Source organism: Maylandia zebra, linkage group LG18, assembly GCF_041146795.1.
Source record: "Maylandia zebra isolate NMK-2024a linkage group LG18, Mzebra_GT3a, whole genome shotgun sequence".
In the NCBI taxonomy this organism is placed as follows: domain Eukaryota; kingdom Metazoa; phylum Chordata; class Actinopteri; order Cichliformes; family Cichlidae; genus Maylandia; species Maylandia zebra.
This window is the reverse complement of record NC_135184.1, coordinates 22,930,381-22,951,821: the sequence shown is the minus strand read 5'-3', so window position 1 is coordinate 22,951,821 and position 21,441 is coordinate 22,930,381. Positions and strand designations below refer to the sequence as shown.

The 21,441-nt window shown below is 40.6% G+C and overlaps 3 protein-coding genes across 4 annotated transcripts; all 3 read left to right on the top strand.

Moving 5' to 3' along the window:
• The first annotated feature begins 425 nt into the window (after positions 1 to 425).
• Positions 426 to 10,986, top strand: nmnat3 (nicotinamide nucleotide adenylyltransferase 3). 2 transcript variants are annotated; one of them, XM_024806099.2, is made up of 5 exons: positions 426 to 548; positions 3,541 to 3,686; positions 5,879 to 6,062; positions 7,996 to 8,057; positions 10,287 to 10,986. In XM_024806099.2, the coding sequence occupies exons 2-5, from the start codon at positions 3,575 to 3,577 to the stop codon at positions 10,700 to 10,702; spliced, it is 774 nt and encodes a 257-aa protein (XP_024661867.2). In that variant the 5' UTR covers positions 426 to 548; positions 3,541 to 3,574; the 3' UTR covers positions 10,703 to 10,986. The 2 variants fall into 2 exon arrangements, with proteins under 2 accessions (XP_024661867.2, XP_076732689.1); XM_076876574.1 differs by lacking the exon at positions 7,996 to 8,057.
• A 2,212-nt stretch (positions 10,987 to 13,198) lies between these two features.
• Positions 13,199 to 17,389, top strand: rbp1.1 (retinol binding protein 1, cellular, tandem duplicate 1). Its single transcript, XM_004542436.3, has 4 exons — positions 13,199 to 13,389; positions 13,591 to 13,769; positions 14,430 to 14,531; positions 16,786 to 17,389. The coding sequence occupies exons 1-4, from the start codon at positions 13,317 to 13,319 to the stop codon at positions 16,834 to 16,836; spliced, it is 405 nt and encodes a 134-aa protein (XP_004542493.1). The 5' UTR covers positions 13,199 to 13,316; the 3' UTR covers positions 16,837 to 17,389.
• An 800-nt stretch (positions 17,390 to 18,189) lies between these two features.
• On the top strand, positions 18,190 to 21,431 carry LOC143413457 (retinol-binding protein 2-like). Its single transcript, XM_076876575.1, has 4 exons — positions 18,190 to 18,405; positions 19,561 to 19,739; positions 20,296 to 20,397; positions 21,204 to 21,431. Exons 1-4 carry the CDS (start codon positions 18,309 to 18,311, stop codon positions 21,297 to 21,299), a joined length of 474 nt encoding a protein of 157 aa, XP_076732690.1. The 5' UTR covers positions 18,190 to 18,308; the 3' UTR covers positions 21,300 to 21,431.
• The last annotated feature ends 10 nt before the right edge of the window (positions 21,432 to 21,441 follow it).

Below are 21,441 nucleotides of genomic sequence, written 5' to 3'. Positions count from 1 at the left end.
TTACATTCTTTTAAAGTTATTCTCGTACCTCCGCTACAAAGCAGAGTTATTGGAAAAGGGATTTGTGGCCATTTTTGTAATCAGTTGCAGGTTGCTCTACAGACAGTCAGTTAGTGTTGTACAGTGCTCTCCCCTTTCATCTGACAAGCAGTTTACAACAATAGAATGAAAGGTTACCTGGAGCTCATAGGTGTTTGATGCTGCACTGCTGTAAAGGTCAGCTTCTAATTGTAAGGTGTTCTGGGAAGATGCCGTCATTGCCCACAGATGCAGCAGCACTGAGCGCAAAAAAAGTAACACTGCTCTTTAATGTGCATCTAATAAATGAAAAGGCACCGTTATTACGTTTAATTACAAAGACTTGTTAACAACTTGCACGTACTTCAGTACCACGGAGAGCTCCGTCGCTGTAACCTTCATCCACCAGGGGTCGCACTTCAGCCAGGTTTTATCTGCGGAACCTTCAAACAAGCGCCTCTCCAAACACGGGAAGGGGGGAGTGGTATCAGTGTGACACACTCGCCAAATGTCAACAATGTGAAAAGAAGGTAATGAAACGAACTATCGCTACTGCCTTTAATCACTGTGTGGATTGTATCACGCCTGCTTGACTGTGCTCTGTTTTAACTGATTAATCGCGTTACGCCTGGTTTATTAGTCCGCTAAGCTGGCGACTGTTAGCTGCCTGCTCAATGTCAAGGTGGACTGTCACAGCTTCCTCAAATGTTGATGGCGTTTTGACTTACTTCATTAACTTCATTATGTTACAATCTATGACATATACGTTATTCTGCCTTAAAAACATCATTAGAAACTTAGATTTAAAAAGGGGCGTATTTTGCCTTGCCAGTAGATGTGAGTTGTAGAGTATTCACAGAAAAACACACTTTAGGGTTGGAGTGAGCGTGTGAGATCCTGCTTGCATAGCTTTATTTAAAGTTGATATTGTAGAAATGCGTGCAAGTGTACTAACTGTGAAAATGAATTTGCCAGATGACCTAGAAGAGTCTGATTACTCTGTCAGAGTGAGGCAGGGTGTAGTAAGTGTCCACATCCAAACTAAAAGCTTTCTGCAAAGAGGAAGTTGTTTCAAAAGCTTCTTTTTCTTTCAACATGGTTGTTGTTCATACGCAAAATTACAATTACTGGTTAAATACATCAATTTATATGGTGCACGTTTAACTAAACGTATCTAAACAAGCTAAACAATCCCTGACATGTCTTAATATAAGCGCAGTAAGGAGAGAACATTTAGAAGAATTGAACATGATTTAGTGAAATAGAGAAATAATTTTGTTTCGCCATTAATTTGCAATTAGAATCAGGTGACCCAGCATGGCAGAAAATAATCCTAGCAGGACACGATTTAGGATAGGACACACCGGATGTGTAGATGCTGGTTGTGGTGAAGATGAGGATGAAGGCTTGGCTGAGTGTCTGAGTGACTTGGGTGAGGTGAGGATGGGTATGAGGTAGGTCGCGTGGAAGTGATGTAAAGAATAGAAGAGCAGCCGAGCACCTAGGAAAGCAGGCAGATGAGTGATTACGGAGCTCATTGCACAGGCTGTACTGTAGTTATAAAATATAAAGTTTATATTATTTTACAGAAAAAAATGTTTGTTTTTTAAACCATCGACACACTATTTTAAAAACAGGCATTTGTATAGTAGATAGTGGAAAAATAAAACACAGGATGTGCCTCAACCTCCTGTGTTTGCATTTTGTATCCCCTACTGCCTCATTTGGCGTCCTCATTGGTGCCCTCCTGGGTACACACAGACCACAGAAGAGGAGAGTGAGAAGAGCAGATGAAGCTAAGACTTTTCTTGGAAGTGAGGGACTGGCTGATAAGTGACGTTGAGCATTTCTGGTTACCTGTGTTTAGCGAGTTTCCATGGAGAGGAATTTTTCTTCTATGTCCCTGCTTGGATACGCAGCGCCTGAGACCGTACTACCTCAGGAGGATTCATCCAGACTGCTGCTGTTTGGCCTTTTCTGGTTTGCACTGAACTGGAGATTGTTATTCATGGATTTATTTGGATTACTGTAATTCATTGTTCACTTGTACTCAAGTCACACTGTTGCTGAACAGCTGTACTGTACCCCATTAAATTCAGAGTATATTTTAAGATTCTGGTTCTGACTTTTAGAGCTCTTCCTGGACAAGCACCAGCTCGCATCAGTAAACATTTACACCCATTCATCCCCAGTGGGTCCCTGAGGTCATGTGATTAGGGCCTAGTTGTTGTGCATCATACAAGGCTGAAAACTAAATGAGATGGAGATTTTGCTACAGTGGCCCCCTAGACAATGGAAATCTTTCCCTCTGACCTGATCTATGGACTCAGTGATCGCCTTCAAGAAACTACTAAAAACTCATCTTTTTAGACTTGCTTTTTTATTTTTATGTATTTTTTTGATCTTTGATCTTTGTCGCAAAAGATGATACAGATAATACATTCTACTGACTTGCTTACTAAAAGTAAAAAATCCACACTCTACTTCACATCTTCAAGCCGTCCTGTGAACAGCTGCTGGAGGCTTTGGCCACCGGGCCTTATGTTTGAAATCTCTGGGCTCAGGAAATCTGTGATTCTAAATTGGGTGTAGATGTGAATGTGAGCGTATCCCTGAAACAAACTGGCAGCCTGTCGAGGCTCCAACCCAACCCTGAATTGGGTAAGCAAAAAAAAACAAAAAAAGGATTTTAGTGTTATCACTGACGGTGCATTTTTGTGTAGGCACAGATAGAGTGGTGCATACCTTTGTGGTATCAGGCAAGCCCAAAATCCAGAAGGATTGCTATTTGCTTCTATGCTGCCAACAACTGTGGCCAGAGGCATTTTGTTGTCTTTGTACATTCATCCTACTCATGTAAGCGCTTCAAACACTCAATCAAGGATAGAGTCATTACTCTTTTCATTGTCAAAGGTTGAGTTCAGTATGACCTCATAAAACCATTTTTTGACCTTTTACTTAAGAATTAATTTCCTAATTATGAGCAATTTCACACAGATGCCTATTAGAATGAAATCCCAAACTAATAGCATTTTAGATCTAAATGTTGAGATAAACTACTCACTGAACTTTGGTCAAGAAAGTTAATTTAAAGTGAAATAAATGTTGGCTGGATTCCTGGCAGAGTGAGTGGTGAGTTGGCTGAGCAGTGGCTGGTGTTAATTTCCCTTTGGGCTCTTTACACACACAAACACGGACAGTAAAACAAAACTGCACTGTAGCTGTTTACTTCGTCCGGTGCTCAGCCTCAGAAAAACACCGCATCCTTTATTCTTTTCGGTGTTTCTGGAAGTGGATTTGGTGTCCCATTGACAAATTGTTAGAAGATCGGAACCTGAGTTTATTTTTTTCTTCTCTGGGGTTAGACTGTGCTCATCTGTGTGTGTGGTGTTAATCTCTTTTTATATTACATGCAGAGGTTTCCAGAAGAGGACTGTTTCTCATTGCTGTCTTCCTTGAATCTCGTCGTCTTCTGTCCCATCACGTGACTCTGGCTAATACTCTGTTTCACTTTCCTCTAAGGTTCTTTGACTGCGGTGTGAGAGGTTAAACCAAGATGGCCGCCCGCCGTGTCCCACTAGTCTTGTTAGCCTGCGGCTCGTTTAATCCAATCACCAACCAGCACATGAGGCTGTTCGAGCTGGCCAGAGACCACATGCACAGCACAGGTCAGATACAGACAACGCTACATCCCCGTATCATTTGTGTATCGCTGTATCGTTTGACTTTAAAGAAAACCAGCCTCTGTAAGATCTCCTCCATAAAGCCCACTGATTAATAGACTTTGTAGTTACAACTAATCAAGCAATGAGTAATAGTTATCCAGCCTCTCTGAAGGACTTTCAAAGTTTTTCTTTGGACACTGACTGCTTTTTCACTCACTCAGTCCAGTCCCTGTACCTGCCCAATTTCAGAGGAATGTTTTTTGATTGTTAAACCTCTTCACCCAAGAGCCACCCACTCACGTGCCTTTAGGTACGTTGTTAATAGCCTGTTGCAAAACAGATAATTTGTTTTCATTTTCTTAACTGATTCTACAAAGAATGCCAAATGTAACTGTTAGACAGACCTAAAATACTATGTTTGCAACAAGGTGGTTCCCAAAAGAGCAAGTAGCTGTAAAGTTGGCATATGGTGTGTATGGTGTCCTTAAGAAATATGAGGAAACTGGACAAGTGGAGCCCAGACCCACACATGTCAGGCCTAAAAACTACAGCAGATGAACAGTATCTGAAAATCGTGTCCTTAAGGAATAAGTATAGCAGGACCTGAGAGATGCACCTGACCCTTCAGTTGATCCATCTACTGTTCATGATAAAGCCCCATCAGAAATGGTCTCAGCAGAAGGGTGACTGTCAAAAAGTAAAAATTGATGGAATTATAAACATCTGGATAGCGTCTAATTGGCGACCGCTTTGTTTCTTTTTCCCAAAAATCACCGGCAAATCAGTAAAAGCATACCTGCATAGAGAAACACGTTGGAACACTATCAGTCATGGATTGGCCTCCCCAGAGCCCGGACCTCAACGTTACTGAAGCAGTGTGGGATCATCTTGACAGAAAACAGAGCAAAAGTCAGTCAGAATCCAAAGAATAGCTTATAGTTCTTCGGGAAACCAGGAGAACTATTCCTGAAGACTGCTTAAAGAAATTGCAAAGAAACCTGCCTAAGAGAGTTCAGGCTGTGTTGAAGAATAAAAGTGTTCATACGAAACATTGACTCTGAAGCTCATCAGACTTGTACCAACTGTTTGTGCCTAATATGCTGCATTTCCATGTATAATCTATGTATTTCAATAAATCCCTGAAACAATTTCCTAGCAAAATATAAAGGAATGAGGGGTGGCTCAAGACTTTTGCACAGTACTATATATATGTGATGTATTACAACCCAACTATGCCACTTTTCAGAGCTCTTTAAACTAGCTCATTGTTTATCACTTGTGGCCTTTAAATCTACTGTTTGATTGAGTGTCGCCCTGTCATTTGTCTTGTTCCTTGCCGCCGTGGCAACCAATCCCTGATAAAACTCCCTACGACCTTTCTAGCGCTAAAGAGCAGACATGCAAACTTTAAGACTAGCTGGAGAAGAAAGAGCTGAATACCTATGTCAAGTTGCCATAAACACAACTCCAAACGAATGCTAATGTGCTCTGTGTCTGCCGCAAGCAAAATTAGGCTCTTTTTTTTTTCCAGCAGGCAATGGAGGTCTTTTGCCCCCTAGTGGCCAAAAAAAAAAAAAATCAATTGCTGCATCTTTTAAGACCCCAGTATGAAGAATCCCATACAATCATACAAACAATGCTAATATATGGCCGTCTCCGTGATTTGGAGGCTCTTGTGTGGAAAACGCTTAGTCACCCTAAGCTTTATGTTCTGATCTGCTCTGCCACACAATCCCAGCTTCAGCAGACACAGCGTCCTTATATAAATTCAGGACATTTACATCGTAAAGATGCTCTGAACACAGTGCAGCATTTCAACATGCAGGAACATTAATGCTCTTACAGTTTTCCCTTCGACCCCCTTACCTATAAGGCATCAGCTGACTAGCTTGAGGTTGACATTCAGAAATCACAGTAGACGTTTTTCCTCCTGTCTGATTGTTTCCAACTTTGTCAGCTAAATAAACACACCTTTTTCTAAAATTGATGACATAGTATGATTTGAGACACCTTGTCACGATCACCCACCTTTCTCACTCCGTTATAAAGAGATTAATTGTCTTATTTGTCCTCAAATGTGAGATCTGATGAACCATTAATTGTATCAACGCCACTATCTCTGTTATACATGACAGCTGCATTTCTTTTTCGCTGTCGTGACCCAGTTAAACTCTGTTAATCTTCTCTCCCCTCAGGCCAGTACCAAGTGGTGGGTGGCATTGTGTCCCCAGTGAGTGACAGCTATGGAAAGCAAGGCCTAGTACTGGCTAAGCATCGTGTTGCTATGGCAGAGCTGGCGCTTCAGAGCTCCAACTGGGTCACAGTTGATGAATGGGAGAGCCAGCAGCCAGACTGGACGGAGACAGTGGTCACTATGAGGTATAAACCATCTTTACTGCTGGAGATTAGTTTTAAAATAAAATTTAAAAAAAATCTTGCGATATTGTGCAAGAAAGTGAATGGTTGAAACAGTTTTTCTTTCTCTTTCCTGTCACCCTTTATGAACACACCTCACAGACAATTACATGCACAGTCAGTAAGTCCCTGGCAATTCGATGGTTAATCAGAAACATTGAACTGGTTGAAACATTGTGTTGTGTATTTCCAGTCAAATAATATATCTCCTGTCATAATAACTGCATTCTATAGCTAGAGAGTCTCATATCATGTCATATGTATGATTTTTTTTTTTTTATGTGCAAGAAGATCAGATCATCCTAGTCTTACCAGCAGAGTTTGCAGGGATCCACTGTCCTTTGCTGCCCCTCTGTGAGCCCTTTATCATGCAAGCTTGTGCTGTTTATGTAAGAGTGCCACCAGGTTTCCTGCCTAATTTATGGTTTTAGTCTCTTGGGGGCTGCTAGACTAGACTGGATCCATATCAGGTCTGTTTTTTTTCATGGGGTGAAATTAGGACCACGGGCTGTTAAATTCATTGGCCAACTGGGAACGGTTTAGTGGCAAAAGGCTGCCTGAGCGATGAATATGTTTGAAGAGAGGTGCTGCACTGAGCGAAAGGATAGGAAAGAGGCCCCACTGAGTATTTGCTCGCTCACTAACACACAAGTTAACTGGACAGAATTTTCATATTTATTTGATCCAAGAGAACCATCCATCCATCCATCTGTTCTTTTCTGCTTATCCAATTTAGGATGGGGGAGGGGGGGTGGCGTTAGCCTACCGTAGGTGTGAGCAACTTCTTGACCAGGATTGAGGCTGGTCATCCAAACCAGTTTCATCTTATCTGATGGTGACAGTCCAGATCTTTTCCCAGACTGAAGTGCTGTTCCACCTAAATAACTTGTACTTGGGTACAGTTGTTTGAACTGATGCTCTTGAATCTACATTTATGTAGAAATGACTCCTAGAGACCTTCTCAACTTGTGTAAATCTACAACTCTCTTTCATCAATCTTCACTGAATTCATTGGAATTTCCAATTGTTCTGAGTATTGGTTAATCAAATTAGTAAATTAATTAGTTAATCAATAAATCCCATTATGTTTGTAACTAGAAACCAGTTTTAGTCAATTGTGATGACCAACGAGAAGTTAATAGCCCTTGTCAAGTTAATAGACACTGCAAAGCCTTTATTAAATGTATGTATATATTTGAGCCTGTGTGTATAATTTTGACTTTTTGTAGACTAGAGAAAATTCAGAGTTGTGGACCCAGTTCTTGTGTTTTTTAAGTCATTAAAGAAGTATGGTGTACAATCGTTCCACCCTGGTAAAAGAACAGTTCAGAGGAATTATTAAAAGCTCCAAATTACCATGAAATTCATGCCCACAATGAGTGGATAGTAACTTCTGACCACACCTGACACTTATACGCACACGCCCAGTTGTGTCTCATTCTTGCTGTAAGCCATGTTTGCTGATCAAGCCATGAAGTGGACTGTTGTCATGAGTCTGTGAGCAGGCCACGTCACACATTATTCAACGCACACACACACGCACACACTTTTACATACAGAACAACTTTAAGAAGCTTTGAAAACAGTGAAGGTTTTCATCTCTTTTAAAGGCTTTTCTATAAGTCGTGGCTATTTTTCCTTTTTCTAATCACTTCAGTAAAGCTTTATTGACATGTTTAGACTGAACAGTGGATTACCTCAGCACATGCATGAACAGTAAGTTACTGCACAAAGCAGGAATGATGCACTGCACATGATCAAAACAACAGAAAAACTGAGGACAAAGAGGAAATGGTTGGATTCACAAACACAAATGAAAGAAAACTGCATGTATTACCACATAACTGTTTAAAAAACAAAGTATCAGTATCTTTTCTTTTTTTCCTTTGGTTGTCAGGTATCATTACAGGCGTATTCTGAAGGAGTATGAGCGGAGCGTGGGAATGCACAACAACTCGAGTAAGAGTCTCTTTTTGTTCAGCTTAGAAACTCTTGACTACAGAGTGTTATCAGGATTTTTAGAGGTATTTATATGATGTTTTTATTATCACAAAACATGCACATTTTAAAGACAGCCGCAGAAAATGAAATCTTGTCCCTTTATGGCTCCTCACTCTACAGTGAAAATAGCATGAGAAAAAGCTGTTTTTATGGGCCAGCATGGCTGCCCAAGTCAAGTATGTGGTACGACTCTTGTTTGTGCTGTTGTTGGTCAGTCAACCAGCTGCAGAGAAGAGCAGGTGCACAGTCGAGGTCTTGGAGGACTGCACAGGAGCGCATCTCAGATCTCTTCCCCCCTCTTTCCGACTGAAATCTTGTGTGTGGACTAACACATTTGTGGGACCATAAAACCAACATAACGTGTTCCCCGTAGGTTGAGCATGCAACCTCTTCAACCTCTGGTAGACTACTTTCAGTTCCAATACATTTGCATGGGTCACCTGGTGGGAGGCAGCCTGTTCTCCAGACAGTGAGGTCCCATTTGGACTAAGTGTTGTCACTCTCAGACAGACAGTCAAGCATTTGCATATAATTACCACGTAATTTAGTCTACATCAATGAGTACGACTTGTCTGCAACACTCTTCGCAATAGGGGACTCGATTTGATGGTTGTATTGTGGTTATTTTCCTATGTCATTTTGCAGTTAGATTGCCATCGGGCAGCAACTGGGGAGGGGTTCAGATCGATTAAGTCCTTGCATGTGAGAAAGCTACTATTGCTCCTTCATTCAAGACTTTTCTAAATGAATTTGTGTTTAATTGGATTTTTTGTGTATGCGGATTGGTGATTTTTGGCGATTTATCACAGTTAACTGCCAAATTGTCAAAATAGATTGCATCTAATTGTGAACTTGGGCCCATCCAGTTACAAACGGATAGCAGTCTTATTGCTGTTTTATTGCCGTCTTGACGAACCAAAGTTGCTTTGAAAGATGGCAGTAGACTGTGAGTAGTTGCAGACCTGGTCCTCGTCTTCAGGGCAACCAAGATCACAAGTTCATTGCACCTAACTGCAATAAATCTGGCCATGCTGCATTCTCCCACTACTGTTTTCACTAGTGTTGCTGTAGTATTAATGATTCGTAGACTCTTCCACCGTCAGCTCAAAGTGAAACTTGTAGTATTTTTGAAGAGTGAAACATTCATGTCAGCCCTCTGCGTCAGCTGGGCTTTGTGTTCTTCTGTTAAACAGGAAGATGTTGAATTTTTTATTGTCAGTCTGTTAGTATGCTGACTTTGCTTAGAAATGGAGATAGATAGATAGATAGATAGATCTTATAAATGAAAGCTAGCCAATTAGAATTCTTAGCCCATTTTCATAGATTAACTTTGATTTATAACGGTGCATTTACAGGGATGCCTTCTGGGGTTTACTGCTTTTGCACACCGCTTTATATAAAGATGACACATTTTGTGAGAAACGAAAAATAAAAATGAACACAGAAACTCGTGATATCTAATAGAAAAAAAGCCTGCTGCTTCAGTCTCCTTTTTATTGTAGTTTATCGGGGTTATGTAAACCTTCTAAGTTTTTAATGTGAAAGCTGAATTCCTAGAATAATTAGTCTTGTTATAATTTTCTTAAGCCTCGAGCGATATGAATATCTAAGTTGTGTAATTTGTGGAACAAGTCCGTTTTAGTCATGTTGTGCATTTTATTTGCCCTGTCCAGGCGCAAAATGTTCACTTTCTTTTTCTTTGATATTCACATCACTGGTGCCTTCAATTTTTACATTTTGCTTCCTATTAGTGTGTGGACTCTTCGAGGAGGCAGTTCAGTAAAGTACTTTTTTTTTTCTTTTTTTAAGCTTGGTTGTGGACTAGGCAGTTGGCAGGAACCCACTGAACTCTGTCCCTGTATTCAAAAAGAGGAGCACATGAGGATTGTGTCACTCTTTGCTGTTGTGATTGCTCAGAAAGAGGACTGGCATATCCAGCTGCAGGACAACATATTACCAATAGTGCTGGAAGATGATTAAAATTGTGTAGATGGATATAAAAACAATGAATTTGGAGGGGTTGAAATAGACCCTTGCATATTTTAAGCCATCTCTGGAGGGAAAATAAACTAAGTTTGTTATATTTGTCACACCGTGTTTTATCGTTGTTTTTGTTTTATCATTAAAAACTGGTTAGAAAGTGTGTAAATAGTCATCTTCTCTGTTTTATTCTGCCACCCCACTCAGATCTGTCTCCCCAGCTGAAGCTTCTGTGTGGTGCAGATTTCCTAGACACCTTCAAGATCCCCGGCTTGTGGCGGGACGACCACGTCGAGGAGCTGGTCGGGCATTTTGGCCTCGTCTGCGTCAGTCGAGGGGAGCTGCAGCCCGAGCGGGCCGTGCACGAGTCGGACCTGCTGTCCTACCGCAGGCACAACATTTTCCACGTGAGGGAGTGGGTGAAGAACGAGACGAGCGCCACGGAGGTCCGCCGGGCACTGAGACGGGGTCTGAGTGTGAAGTACTTGCTTCCAGACTCTGTGATAGAATATATTCACCGGCACAACCTTTACACAGAAGACAGCGAGATGAGAAATAAGAGCGCGGTGCTGAGGCCGCTCGTTAAGCAGGCACAAGAGCCGGTAAAGAGTCTAGACGACTGATGGAGCCCTCGAAGGGTGAATTCACTCACAGATGAGTGCTTGTCTTCAGGGAATGGAAGCTCTGTTGGCCTAAGTGTGTTTTCCAGGCATCACTTTAACTTTTTTTCTTTTTTTTAGTAAGAAGCATCCAAACACAGACATGGTGTTTTCAGAAGTGATGCAAATACTGAGCCACATCTTCATCCTACATTTTTTCCTAGAGATTTTTCACCATTCAGTGTTTTTACTCATTGGACTTGATGGCAGTTCTATTCATTCAAATAAATATTTTTTGTATTCCCTCATGACTATTTTATTTTTCTATGCTTTCGTCAGCCCAAGTCCCACAAACACACACGCGACAAAAAAAGGCTGTAAAATGACTGCTGGGGTTTTTATTTATTTAAAACATTTAAAAAGACTTTTATATTGAAGTCTTATTTCCCATCTATGTGCCAGATGTTTATATAGTTCACAAACATTTGTTGACATAGAGACAGATACACTCACTTTAACAAAGAAAGTCAAGACAATTCAATTATATGAAAAAAAAAAAATTTTTTAAACGCAAGTTCAGACACAAAAGAAAAGAAATCATGAATAAAGTATGATGTGCATCACATATCACAAGAATACACTTTGATTCACGGCTGTTCAGCTGCTCATTAATGTAAATATCTTATTACACGACAGCTACATGATGCATTTAGGCATGTAGAATAAGACGTGTAAGAACATCTTCATTGATCCCAGAGGGAAATTCGCATGTCTGCGTTGGCTCGTCTGCTATTTGTATGAGAATTGAAAAGCCTGTTGGCTGTGGGTGCGAATGACTTTATCTATTTTACATTGAAGGGAGAGGAATCTTTTTTTCCACAGAGATGTTGTAAAGTGGCCGATCAGAGTTGTTGAGAATGGCTTCTAAGATCTTTAGTTTGCATCTTTCCAACCATCTCAAGTGGCTCCAGTTACACAGACAGCTTTTCTCACCAGTTTTTCCAGTCTCCTTGCATCCTGATGCATCCGTCCTTTCTTGTATGAACAGTTCAGGCTGGTGGAGGTGGTGTAATTGTGCCAGCGATATTTTCTTGGCACACTTTAGGCCCCTCAGTACCAACTGAGCATCATTTAAATGCAACAGCCTACCTGAATATTGCTGCTGCCCATGTCCATCCCTTTATAACCACAGTACACCTATTTTCTACTGGCTGCTTCCAGCAGGATAACCCACCATGTCACAAAGCTCAAATCATTTCAGACTGGTTTCTTGAACGTGAAAATAAGTTCACTGTGCTCAAACAACCTCCACAGTCACCAGATCTCAATCCAATAGAGCACCGTTGAGATGTGGTGGAACTGAAGATTGACATTATTGATGTGCAGCCAGCAAAGCTGTGTGATGCTTTCATGTCAATATGAAACAAAGTCTCTGAGGTGTCCAGCACCTTGTTTAATCTGTGCCATGAAGAATTAAGGCAGCTCTGAAGGCAAAAAGGAGGTCCAGAGCTGTACTAGTAAGCTAATAAATACTTAATAAAGTGGCCAGTGAGTGTACATCTTAGTTGCTAGGCTTCCAGGTAAGTAGACTTGAATCTGCATCTTTTCTCTTCTTCTTTGATTCGTATTTCTTATGTGAGTGTCACTGTGGGTGTTTCTACCCAGCAGCTGCCTCTCCTAACAACAGCGATTCCTTCTTGGCTCTATTCATTTTCACCATTGTGTCTGTGAGGCCCGCGTTTCTTCCACCAAAGGATTTAAAGTAATCCTGACAGTTGCTCGGTTACGGGAGGTGTTTTCTCACTGAGACCAATGGCTGAAAGCGCTGCTATTCCATTGATACTAAATAGTGGCGATTATGATGATGGTGTGTGTCTTTGCCTGTCTTTCAGTCAGCAAAGGATTTAGGCGGTGTGTTGGCTGCAGCGCGCTGCCCAAAAGAGAGATTATCAAATTAATTGAGTTATTTAGGCGAGACAGAAGATGTGACAGACATATTGTGCCACAGATAATTGTTTGAGTTGGATCATTTTAAGCTCAGGTGATTCTGCTTTTGTGCTGTGAATATTATCCTCTTAGCATGCTCCATTCAGCCATTTTCACTTGCTCTCTGAGTGATTTCTTTTGTACTCATTTAGTCTGACTGTCGATGGCTCCGATATTTAATTTTTAAAAAAAAGAAAAAAAATGATTCAAACATCATTGAAGCAGGCCTCATTTTATACAAAAGAATCAGCTTTCAGGCCAAATCTGACACACGTGGCTTCATAAATAAACAGGCCTGTGTCAATTAATAGAGAAGGCGTATTGATCCTAATCCCACCTAAACATGTAAGCATTCTCCAACATAAGGCACACAAGTGTTTACATGCATACCGCTGGTTCCCAGCACAGTAAAAGCGTGGTGAGGATTGAGAGATTACGTGGTGTTGGCATTGGGAGGGAAGTGGGAGGTGCCAGCAAGATTTTCCGTTAAAAAAAAGAAAAGAAGTGAAACCCAGCAGGGTAATCGGATTAAAATGAGTTTGGTTCAAATTGGGGCTTTTGAGAGTATTTTCTGCACTCCATCCCCAGCAGATGTCCACAACAGACATCCTCATTCTCTGGAAGTGAAGAAACCAGCAGAGGAACAGCCAACATGGTCCCTAATCTGACCGGATATTGGAAAATGATTTCCAATGATAACTTCGAGGAGTATCTGAAAGCTCTGGGTGAGTTTATTAGTTCAGCAGGGAGTCAAGCCCAGAGAAGGAAGGCACAGATCACAAATGTACAGCTCGAAAAAGCAATGATGACATTATAAACCTGATCTTTACACAATCTGAGGCAATTCTTTGTACGTCCATATATGCATAAAACCTCACTGCTTCTTTGTTTTCAATTCATTTTCTGTCACCTTGCTCACGGGCCAGATGTAAACATTGCCATCAGGAAAATTGCCACCTTGCTGAAGCCTGACAAGGACATCGTTCACGAGGGCGACCACATAATCATCAAGACTCTCAGCACCTTCAAAAACTACAACATGGATTTCTACGTGGGCCAAGAGTTTGAGGAGGATCTGTCTGGAGTGGACGACAGGAAATGCATGGTAAGATTTTTTACTTTTTGTACTTAAATGCATCTGTAGTTAGGAACCTGCTGAGACTTTAGCTAAACATCACAGATGAACCACACTGCTGCCAGGTGTTGGGATCTTGGGCAGTGACACACAGGAGTGCAGATTCTGTGGGCGTGTAAACGATTTCCACCCTTCAGCATAATGAGCACATGGTGTTGCAAGAACTGGTTGTTTTATACAATAGCAGAAAAAACATCTACCCACTCATAAAAGTTTCCTCCAACTTTTTACAAACTCTTATAAATTGTTGTAAAAAGGAACAATGTCAAAAGCTGCATGGAAAGAACTGGTCGAGGATAGAACTCATATTTAATCAGATTATGTCACTGACTGCTGAATAGGATCACAGATTATTTGTGGTCCCCATCGAAAGCCCTTTTTTTGTATGCTTATAGGGTGATTTTAGTTAAGCCTTAAGCTGTTTGGAATGCCGCTAAGAGGGAAATTCACATGTTTGTGTGTAAAGATCTATCTGAATAATTATGGAAAATGGTGAGAACTGGGTCACTCATTCAGCTTATTGTATTCTGCATACTAAAATCAATATGCTCTGTTTTAAGAGTAGTAAGAGATCCTTCCCTGATGCCTCGTGCTTTTTTCACTCTCTCTCTGTCTTGTGATGTTTTGCAGACCACCATCACCTGGGAGGGGGACAGGCTGGTGTGTGTGCAGAAGGGAGAGATCGAAGGGAGAGGCTGGACCCACTGGGTGGAGGGAGATGAGCTTCATCTGGTAAGAAAACATCAGTCCCTGCCATGAATATTAATGCATTCAATTTAGACACTTTAATCCAAATCCAGAATGCCTCTCAGCGCTGTATGTGAAGAGCATTGATTTTTATGTGGGACTCTAGCATGAATTAACTACCAGCTCAAGCTGCAGTAACATTACAGTCTGTATGGAGGATTTCTGACAGTTACACAACTGACTCACAGCCAAATAATTATTTCCACTTAATTAAATAGCTCTGCTCACATATTTGATTCCCAAGTGTTCCCTCCAGATGCAAACTGCATGATTAAAAAAAAAAGAAGTGCATACTGTGAAATTAAAAGCCATCCAAATTCTTCTACTCTTGTAGTTGGCACCTCTGTCAGTCATTAGGAGCAGAGCCTTCGAGTTAGCCAACAAATGCATCATAAATGTTTTTATAAAATCTGTTAAAGCGCATTTGCATCTGAAAATACATTAACGCAATAAGTAGCCCATTAGTGTTTTCATTAGCACAGCATTATCAGATTTTCCTGTGTATGATTACGGCCATCAAAGCTAAACAAAAAATAATCTGCCAAGTTATTTGGTTTAAGTGATGCTAGCAGATGTTTTCAATCAGCTTGCCTGAAATTAGTTACAGTATTAGTGGAGAGATCCCCAGAGCCGGTTTGAGTGTAGAGCAACAGAGACCCCTGGTGGCTGACACATGAACTGCAACTGGAAATGTGTATTAATTCAGTGTAAAGAGGGGCGACTTTTTTCAGGTCATTTGAAGGATTCAGTGTTCTTTTGTGGGTCAATAAGATTTACCCATGTCTTTGGGAAAATAAATAATCAGCGATCAATAAAATAAAAGAACATCAGTGATCTCTGTGTTACAAGGTTGAACGGACACAAACCAACAATCTTGTCGTGATTAAAGAGACTGTTAGGTATTTTAGTACCATGGTAGCATTTACTGGATATTGTTTTATAGTGACATTATACAGGAAAACTCTGTCATTCAATAAGGCCCCTTTGTTTTAGTTATTTTTCTCTTTGACCCAAGAATTGATGTGTGAGAATCACAGGCTGGTACAAGGTTGAAATACCACAGAGATCACTCCCTCAGCTAGATTAGTTTCTTAATCTTTTAGACGCCTGTTGAAGGCCAAATGGTTTGTTTCAGATTTCACTAATGAAAGAACTCTTTGTTTTGTGCCTTGAAAATATGTCGCTGAGATAATCACAATTGTAGCTGAACTGATAAACTACACAAAGGATGCTTCTTCACCCATGGGCAGGAAGACGCTGCCTTATCTTGGTCTGCACTGGTTTAAACTGATAATCTGCTGTCTCATGAATTTTACCCTCTATATAAACTGTTATACTTGTGAATAAAGTTGAGTCAATTTGGGAAGACAATCTGAAGCAGTCTCTGTTTTCTTGTTCTCCCAAGCTGCTCCCGAGCTCGTACTAACACGCTGAATGGCATGCTTGAATATTACTTGAGAATATATTTGACTGTGTTACAGACTAAGGGACATTCTCTGCTGATAGGTGAAGGTACATTCTCTGCTGATAGACGTCCACGCCTCGAAGGAAGTCGATCCACGGATTAGGCCCTGGAAACCGTTTCCTTCAGAGACCGCTTTGTTCTTCTCGTTTATATCTTGCAATAGTCCACAGTGCTGCCATATTTCATGTTTACGTGCTTATCTTGGCAGAACTTGATAGGTCTTTTTAAAATGAAATAAACTACAGGGTATTATTTTTCTTTTACTTTTAAAGCTTGAACATCTTTTTTCCTTGTTTTTTTTTTTTTTTTCTTTTAAATTTTAATTTTTTTAGGGCGGCGTGTAGTAGTGCAGTGGTTAGCAGTGATGCCTCATGGTCCTGGGTTTGAATCCACCGGCCTGCAGGGACCTTTCTGTGTGGAGTTTTTTCACATTCTCCCTGTACCTGCATGGGTTCTTACCTGCGTCTTCCCACAGTCCAGAGACATGCATGTTATTTTAACTGGTGATTCTAAATCGGCCACAGGGTTCAATGTGACCTTGAATGCCAGTGTTTGTGATAGCTCTGATGTTTTTAGCCCCTCCCCCCTTTCTAACTACAAGTTGGTAATTTTTTGTATCACTTTTTATGATTAAAGTAAACACCACTTACTTCTGGTTAATGATGACACTAATCCTTGTCCATCTACTGCTTAGAGGTTCTCATTGGTCAGCATTACTTTCTGAGTCTCTCACATGTCTGAATAAACATATCAAACATGTATTTTTCTCTCCAGGAGCTGAGAGCTGCAGGAGTTGTTTCCAAGCAGGTCTTCAAGAAGACTTAAAGCAGCTTTCAGTGAACAGTCTGGTGCCTGCACCAAAAACTGGCTCAGAGAGACACATCAGGAACAAACTCTTCCTCTAACATACAGTCCGACTTTCCTTTTATCCCTCCAGCCTGTCGTTGTGTTCATGTTACTGTAGTGAATTCACCAAACACACGTTTCTGTTCCATCATGCTGTTGCCTTACTTTGCCAAAGGAATTTCTTTGTAGCACAAATGGGCAAGTTGACATATAACACCACAAAATCCAATACTGTGTATTTGTTTCAAGGTGGGTGCTTTGATTAGCAGGTTTAGATGTGCTGGACGCATGCGTAAGTGCCATAGCTGTAGCTGATCTGATGGGTGAGCCAGCTGGGAATGTTGTGGATGCAGTGAAGAGAAATGTATTGACTTAGTTTTGTAAATGATTACAACTGAAGGACGATGGTAAGAGCAGAACTTGGCTGAGATGCTCAGTCTCCAGAATAAAAATGTTACATATTTGTCCCAGTTCCTTTAAGACTGTGGCTGTGAATGTTGAATCAATCAATAAATGAAGCCGGTCTAAACCATCCAGTGTATCAGAAGCTCTTTTGAGATGAAAATACCTCTCTTCCCATGTGAGAGAAATCTCTTTGCTTCCTCTTGCGAATGAACCAAACAGCTCAGGTCACATTTAGCTTTGAATCACTTAATCTGTCACCTCGCTTTGTGCCATGTCATTACCAATTGGGCATAATCTATACGTGCTGTGCAACTCACTTGCTCATTCTTCGCTGCTGCTTCAGATTGTGCTGCTCTTTTGACTCCTTCCTGCTGCTTGTTGTGCATTCACACACAGGCACCTCGCCAGCGTATACCTGCAAGCTCTGTTGACTTATCATTCCTCAGAGGAGCTGTTATTGATTTATGTCCTCTTGCTTTGGGTGTTTTAAAAAAAGTTCTTTTATGAAGGAGTGAGGTGTCGACACAAAACCAGAGAAGCGTGTTTATTCTCAATAAATTTGTTGGTCATCGGCTGAAGGTGGGCTCTTTTTAAGTCTGCGTTTCAGTTATAGGTGCCTCAATGTGATTATACTGTAGCATTAAACCTTCTGGAGGGGATCTCTGGAAAACAAAAAGGTTGGGTTGAACTTTATTAACCTTCAAACCTGTTCAAAGTTCAAATGCTCTGGTTGAGTTTGCCATTGAAACAGACCAAACAGTGTTAGCACTGAAAACAGAATAGCCTCTCCTGGCTACACATGTGCATTGAGAGCGATGGTGATGGTACACTTTAACGTGGATGCCCACAGATGTGCCTGTGGTAACCTCCGTCAGTGACCGCAGAAAGCACGTCCTCCCCCTCAGAAATAACTGCCACTGCCAATCCTCTTTAAGCTATAAACTCACTTATCAGTTGCACTCTGCCCCCGTGCCCCCCACTCATATAAAAGCAACACAGCATTAGGACACCCTGCCTCTTCCCCACTCCCTACACTCTTCAGTCACATGCCAGCTTCACCAGCTGCAGCCATGCCAGCAGACTTTAGTGGAAAATGGATACTGGAATCCAGTGAGAAATTTGAGGATTACTTGAAAGTACTGAGTAAGAAAACTTACATCCTGATATGTTCAATTTTAGACTAAAATGTCTTAGTTATATGATTAAAGAAAGATTAAAAGATTTGAATACTTTTAATCTTTTTCTTAACAGAACAACCGTCTAATTTTGAGCTACTTACTACAGATTCTTGTTGAGTAAAACTGAGTGTGATTATACATCATACATACATATTATGCTGTGAAAAAGTATTTGCCCCCTTCCTGATTTCTTAAATTGTTGCCTAGTTGTCACACTTAGATGTTTCAGATCATCAATGAATAATTAATATTAGACAAAGGTAACATGAGTAAAAATGAAATCCAGTTTTTAAAAAATGATCTTATCTATTAAGGGAAAAACAGTCATCCAAACATGTTAAAAAGTAATTGCCCCTTAAGTCTAATAAATGGTTGTGCCACGCTTGGCAGCAAGTACAGAATTAATGCAATAGCTGGCAAAGACTCTTCACATCCCTGTGGAGGAATTTTAGCCCGCTCTTCTTTGCAGAATTGTTTAAATTCAGCTACCCTGGAGGATTTTCAAGCATGAATGGCCTGTTTGGCACGTTCAGAGGTGGACTTACTGGTATGTTTCAGATCATTACCTACTGCATAACCCAAGTGCTCTTGAGCTTCAGGACACAAACTAATGGTCAGATATTCAGGAGTTTCTGGTAGAGAGCAGAATTCGTGGTTTTATAATTTAAAACATGGTTTTTATCAGCGTCCAAGTCCTGAAGCAGCAAAGCAGCCACCGACCATCACACTACCACCACCATGTTTAACTGTTGGTTTGTTGTACTTTCAATACAATGCTGTGTTAGTTTTATTCCAAATGTAACAAGACTAAAACCTTCCCAAAAAATTTAATTTAACATAGGACCAGCTTTGATCCTTATCCTCTTTCTTCATCATTCAGAAACAGCATTTTGCATTTATTCAGGTTTTCTTTGTCTATGATCTGAAATAAGTGTGAAAAATATGGAAAAAATAAGAAATCAGGAAGAGGGCAAATACTTTTTCACATCACCGCAACATATAAAATCACAGCTAGCTATATTACTAATATGTAACTAAGGAGTTACCACAGTTCATCCGCACTTCATCATCTGTTCCTCTTCAGATACAGCCTGAACAATCTTCTGTAATCTGCTCCTAGATATTGACTTTGCTACAAGGAAAATTGCCATCTCCCTATCTCAGACCAAAGTGGTTTTCCAAGATGGGGACAAGTTTGACTTCAAAACACTGAGCACCTTTAGGAATTATGAGCTGGCCTTCACTGTAGGGGTGGAGTTTGATGAGTACACCAAGGGACTAGACAACAGAAATGTCAAGGTAAGATAACCACTGGAGTCCAGATGTGATAAGTCAGTCCTTGCCCATGTGTGTCCAGGGTACCTGAAGCAAAAGGTTCTTAAAAAAACAAATCCATCTTTCATGGTAAATGGTAAATGGCCTGTATTTGTATAGCGCTTTTCTAGTCCCTAAGGACCCCAAAGCGCTTTACATAACCTGTCATCCACCCATTCACACACACATTCACACACGCTGATGATTCATTTCATATATCTGTAATTAGTATTCAGTCCTGTATATTTCAGACTGATTTATAAGCTAATCAGTGTCAAGTTTCATTTAATACTCTGCACTAGCTGATGCTTTAATGTTTTAAAAAACGAGCAAATAGGCCTAAGATAAGTCAGTGCTAAAAAACTAGCATAAAAGCAAGGATAAGCTGGTTAGTGTTCATTAGCCTTCGGGTTATAAATCCGAGCATGTGAGCAGCAGTGATATAAGCTTATCTGAACATGAAATTCCTTATCACAATGTTCAGACAAAATTACATTACGGCAGCTAAAAACTGGCTTAACTGTTTAACTGTTGTCTTCAGAGTCTGGTGAAGTGGGATGGGGACAAGCTTGTGTGCACTCAGAAAGGCGAGAAGGCCAACCGTGGCTGGAAGCACTGGACTGAAGGAGACAAACTCTACCTGGTGGGCTAACAGTGCTTCTGATATTTAGATTTTTCTTTTCTTTTTCTTTTTTGAAAGATTTGAGACTGAGCGTGTGCTGAATGATAATAAAGAAATGTGTCCCATTAATGCAGAGCTTCCCAAAGTGTGGGGCCCGCCCCCTAGGTCGGGCACAGAGCCATTGCAGGGGGGGCGTGGTATGAAAAGGGAAAAGAAAACCCAAAAACACTTGGACACTGCTAGCACGGGGCGCCCACTCAAACGCAAAGCACGGGATGAAGCATAGTTATATATGTTTCCAAACCAACTTCATTCTAAGCCAAAGACTAGAAAATATGATGAAGCATATCCTCCCTTTGGTTTCACTTGCACAAGTGCCGAGGTAGGTCTCCCTTGCAGAATTGGTTTTTCCTTCGTCGGGAGCAGCGCTGGGCTCTTCAAATCACGGACAAACAGTATCCCACATTCTTGATTTTTAGTTCACAAACACTTGTTGTAATGACTAACTACTCCTGACATTTTGGAGATGTTAGCTCTTTATACAGTAAAGTTACAGCGGGATACAAATAATATCCTGCCACAATTTGTTCCCCCTGTTCAAATCACGGGCAAACAGTATCCCACAGTTGTTTATGTTTTTAAAACCATTTTGCTTGTAAAACAAAGAGGGCCCTAGCAAAAAAAAAGTTTGGGAACCACTGCATTAGTGGGAGGTGTTGCATAATCAGGATATGACTGTTAAGTATAAAATGGCCAGCTATAACATTGCTTAATGTTCTTTTGATCCCTCTGCTGAATAACATTAAGAGATTTTTCTTCCTCCACAGGAGCTGACATGTGAAAGTGTAGTTTGTCGTCAGGTGTTCCAAGAAAAAAGAATAATAAAGTCAATGCTTCTAAATGAACGTGACATGTTTTGTTAAATATATGAGCAGAATGAATTGATGAATAAAGATGCTTTGAGAACCATATTGTATCTATCTATCTATCTATCTATCTATCTATCTATCTATCTATCTATCTATCTATCTATCTATCTATCTATCTATCTATCTATCTATCTAA

Coding starts and splice junctions, on each gene's coding strand:
- nmnat3 (XM_024806099.2), top strand. CDS start 3,575: ATGGCCGCCCGCCGTGTCCCACTAGTCTTGTTAGCCTGCGGCTCGTTT. Junction 3,687..5,878: donor AGACCACATGCACAGCACAG/GTCAGATACAGA, acceptor CTCTCCCCTCAG/GCCAGTACCAAGTGGTGGGT. Junction 6,063..7,995: donor GAGACAGTGGTCACTATGAG/GTATAAACCATC, acceptor TTTGGTTGTCAG/GTATCATTACAGGCGTATTC.
- rbp1.1 (XM_004542436.3), top strand. CDS start 13,317: ATGGTCCCTAATCTGACCGGATATTGGAAAATGATTTCCAATGATAAC. Junction 13,390..13,590: donor GGAGTATCTGAAAGCTCTGG/GTGAGTTTATTA, acceptor CTCACGGGCCAG/ATGTAAACATTGCCATCAGG. Junction 14,532..16,785: donor AGGGAGATGAGCTTCATCTG/GTAAGAAAACAT, acceptor TTTTCTCTCCAG/GAGCTGAGAGCTGCAGGAGT.
- LOC143413457 (XM_076876575.1), top strand. CDS start 18,309: ATGCCAGCTTCACCAGCTGCAGCCATGCCAGCAGACTTTAGTGGAAAA. Junction 18,406..19,560: donor GGATTACTTGAAAGTACTGA/GTAAGAAAACTT, acceptor ATCTGCTCCTAG/ATATTGACTTTGCTACAAGG. Junction 20,398..21,203: donor AAGGAGACAAACTCTACCTG/GTGGGCTAACAG, acceptor CTTCCTCCACAG/GAGCTGACATGTGAAAGTGT.